Source organism: Urocitellus parryii, chromosome 9 (genome assembly GCF_045843805.1).
Source record: "Urocitellus parryii isolate mUroPar1 chromosome 9, mUroPar1.hap1, whole genome shotgun sequence".
Classification (NCBI taxonomy): domain Eukaryota; kingdom Metazoa; phylum Chordata; class Mammalia; order Rodentia; family Sciuridae; genus Urocitellus; species Urocitellus parryii.
This window is the reverse complement of record NC_135539.1, coordinates 88,736,151-88,738,765: the sequence shown is the minus strand read 5'-3', so window position 1 is coordinate 88,738,765 and position 2,615 is coordinate 88,736,151. Positions and strand designations below refer to the sequence as shown.

The following is a 2,615-nucleotide window of genomic DNA, read 5'->3' as shown; positions in this document are numbered from 1 at the left end:
AGTGGTCGAGTACCCCAAGTTCAATTCTGGTACCTCCACCCCCAAATTCCCCTGGATGGCACATGCCTATAATCCCAGCTACTTGGGAGAACTATTTGAGCCCAGGAGTTTAAGACCAGCCTGGACTATATGTTGAGACCCCCCACCCCCCCACCCCCGATCCCATCTAAAAAAATAAATGAGAAAAAAAAAAATCAAGAATTCTGATTCACTCCTTTTCAGTCTTGTATCTTTCTGCAAGGCTTTGCCTCACTACCCTTTAATTGATTTAAGATAATCCCAACAAAATGACCCAGCCCAATAAGACAGACTTCTTTAAATCATGAAAGAAAATATAATAATTTATTGAATGTTTCTTAGGGAGTAAAGGGGAAAAGTTAACACTCTACATCACAACAAAAACTCAAAAAAAAAAAAAAACGATTTGAATATCTCCCTGGCCCCCAAAGTTCCACTACATACAGTTGTCCAGTGTTAATCAAAAAATTGAAATCCTCAGCCATGGCATGTACCTGTAATCCCAGCCCCTTGGGAGGCTGAGGCAGAAAGATTGCCAAGATGGAGGCCAGGCTCAGCAACTGAGCAAGACCCAAAGTAAAAAGGCCTGGGGACGAGGCTCGGTGGTAGAGTGCCCCTGGGTGCCATCTCCCATACCAAAAAAAAAAAAAAGAGAGAGAGAGAGAGAAAGAAAGCTGCTCCCTTTCCCTTACCATCCCCCCCTTCCCTCATTGCCCCCTCCCCCTCTCTCATCGCCAGTCTCAATGACTTGGTTTGCTCTGGCCAATGTTAAATTAATACTAGGTTTGGCCTTTTGAATTCAACACGTTGTGCTCTTTCACTTTACATTTTGATGATATTTTCACAATAATTTAGAAAGAGAGCTGGTTTTGATAGTACCTCGAGGAAGCCCAAGAAAGACTTCTCTTCAAATTGAGAAGCATTAACTTGAGTGCCTTTGTCCACTGCTCCTCTGTGTTCAGATGAGTCCTGACAGAATACCATTCCCCACTGCCTGTGGGGTCCTCTATCAGGCCTTCCTCCAGGAGGATCCTATAGGGCAGGCAGAGATCCCCCGCCTGTTTCTCAGCCTCTTCCTCGAACTGCTGCAGGCAGTCCAGGAAAGCCAAGATGGCCTGGTCAAAGGTATTATTCCAGAAAACATTTTCTCTCCCATCAGTGAACAGGGGCAGGTCAGCACAGTCACCGCTTAAAGACTTCAAATAGGAATGGTTTCCGCAGGCCATGAGTTGATACCTCTGAAACTGCAGCCCGATTGCTTTGGACAGGGTCAGGAGCAGCAAAGCTGCCTGTCCCCAGGCAGCGTTAATCTCATTCCAGCCCACGGGGACGCCGGGGAGACGGCCCAATCTGAAGTTATTGATGATACCCAAAGTTCCCTCCTCCCTGATCTCAAATGTGGCATCGAAGATGTTGGTCTTCTTCAGCCGGTCCAGCTGGACACGCGCGTACCACAGCTGGTTCTCCACACTTGTCAGCTGGTCGGACAGTTCCTGCTGCTGCCACTTCAGATTATTGAAGTCCCTCAGATGCTGTCTCTCCTGCAGCTGCAGCTCCACCGTCTCTGCCTGGGCTGCCCTGAGATCTGCTGCTATTCTTGCATGGTTCTCATCCACATCCTTCAGCTCCTGGGCCAGCTTGGCCTCCTCCAGCTCCAGGGCCTGCAACTCCATCTGTAGTGTCTCTCTTTGGTCCTCACCCTTCAGCACCTTGGTTTTCAGATAGCGTCTATAGATCTGTTCATCCAGTTCTGTGAGGGCAATTTGGGAATCCAGCTGCTTTAGAAAATTGTCAGTACATTCCTCGCACAGTGGAAGATCCATCTCTTTTTGACCAGAGAGGATGTCAAACATTTCTGCGGTGGTCTTCTGGATGCTACTCAAAGTTCTCAAGGAGGTGATCTTACCAAGCAAGATGAAATTGCTGCTGCTTTGCTCCGACATCCCCACATCATCAGGAAGGATTCTGGAGGCACTGACTTGTAGCTCTCCACCGTCTGTCTTCTCCATGGAGCGGGCACCATCCTCTTGCGCTTCTCCTGGCTCCCCCTGCCCTGAGCTGGACATCTCCATGGATTCATCACCTTTCAGCGGCCGGTTGCATCGCTGGCACACAAAGCGGAAGGAAGACATCCTGGACATCTTGACTCTACCTCGGGTCGAAGTTTTCCCTGGCTTTCCAGATGTTTACGATTCAGCACCTTTTTAAGCTCTTCCTTGAAGGGTGAGTCTTTATAAATGCATATCTCATTATGTCACTCGGCAACCTCCGGGTGTTACCTGTAGATTTCCTAATAGATAAGTGATCCTCTCCCCCCACCCCTTTTCCGCTCGTGAGTCTTTCTACAAGGAAAATCTGATCATCTCACTGCCCTCTTTAAACATTTTTAAGGCACACCTTAAATCTTTCTAAAACTAAAATCTGATTATGGCTCTTCCCTTCTTAAAATGTTTAATACTCTTATCTCACCTTAAGATAAAGTGTAATCCTTTTTTTTTTTTCCTTACTGGGGATTGAACCCAGAGGCACTTTACCATTGAGTCACATCCCAGCCCTTTCTTGTTTTTATTTTGAGTATGGGGTCTCACTTGTTAAGA

The 2,615-nt window shown here is 47.1% G+C and overlaps 1 protein-coding gene across 1 annotated transcript; it reads right to left on the bottom strand.

Moving 5' to 3' along the window:
- Positions 1-869: 869 nt before the first annotated feature.
- On the bottom strand, positions 870-2,159 carry Becn2 (beclin 2). Its single transcript, XM_026390781.2, has one exon. The coding sequence runs from the start codon at positions 2,157-2,159 to the stop codon at positions 870-872; it is 1,290 nt and encodes a 429-aa protein (XP_026246566.2).
- Positions 2,160-2,615: the final 456 nt, after the last annotated feature.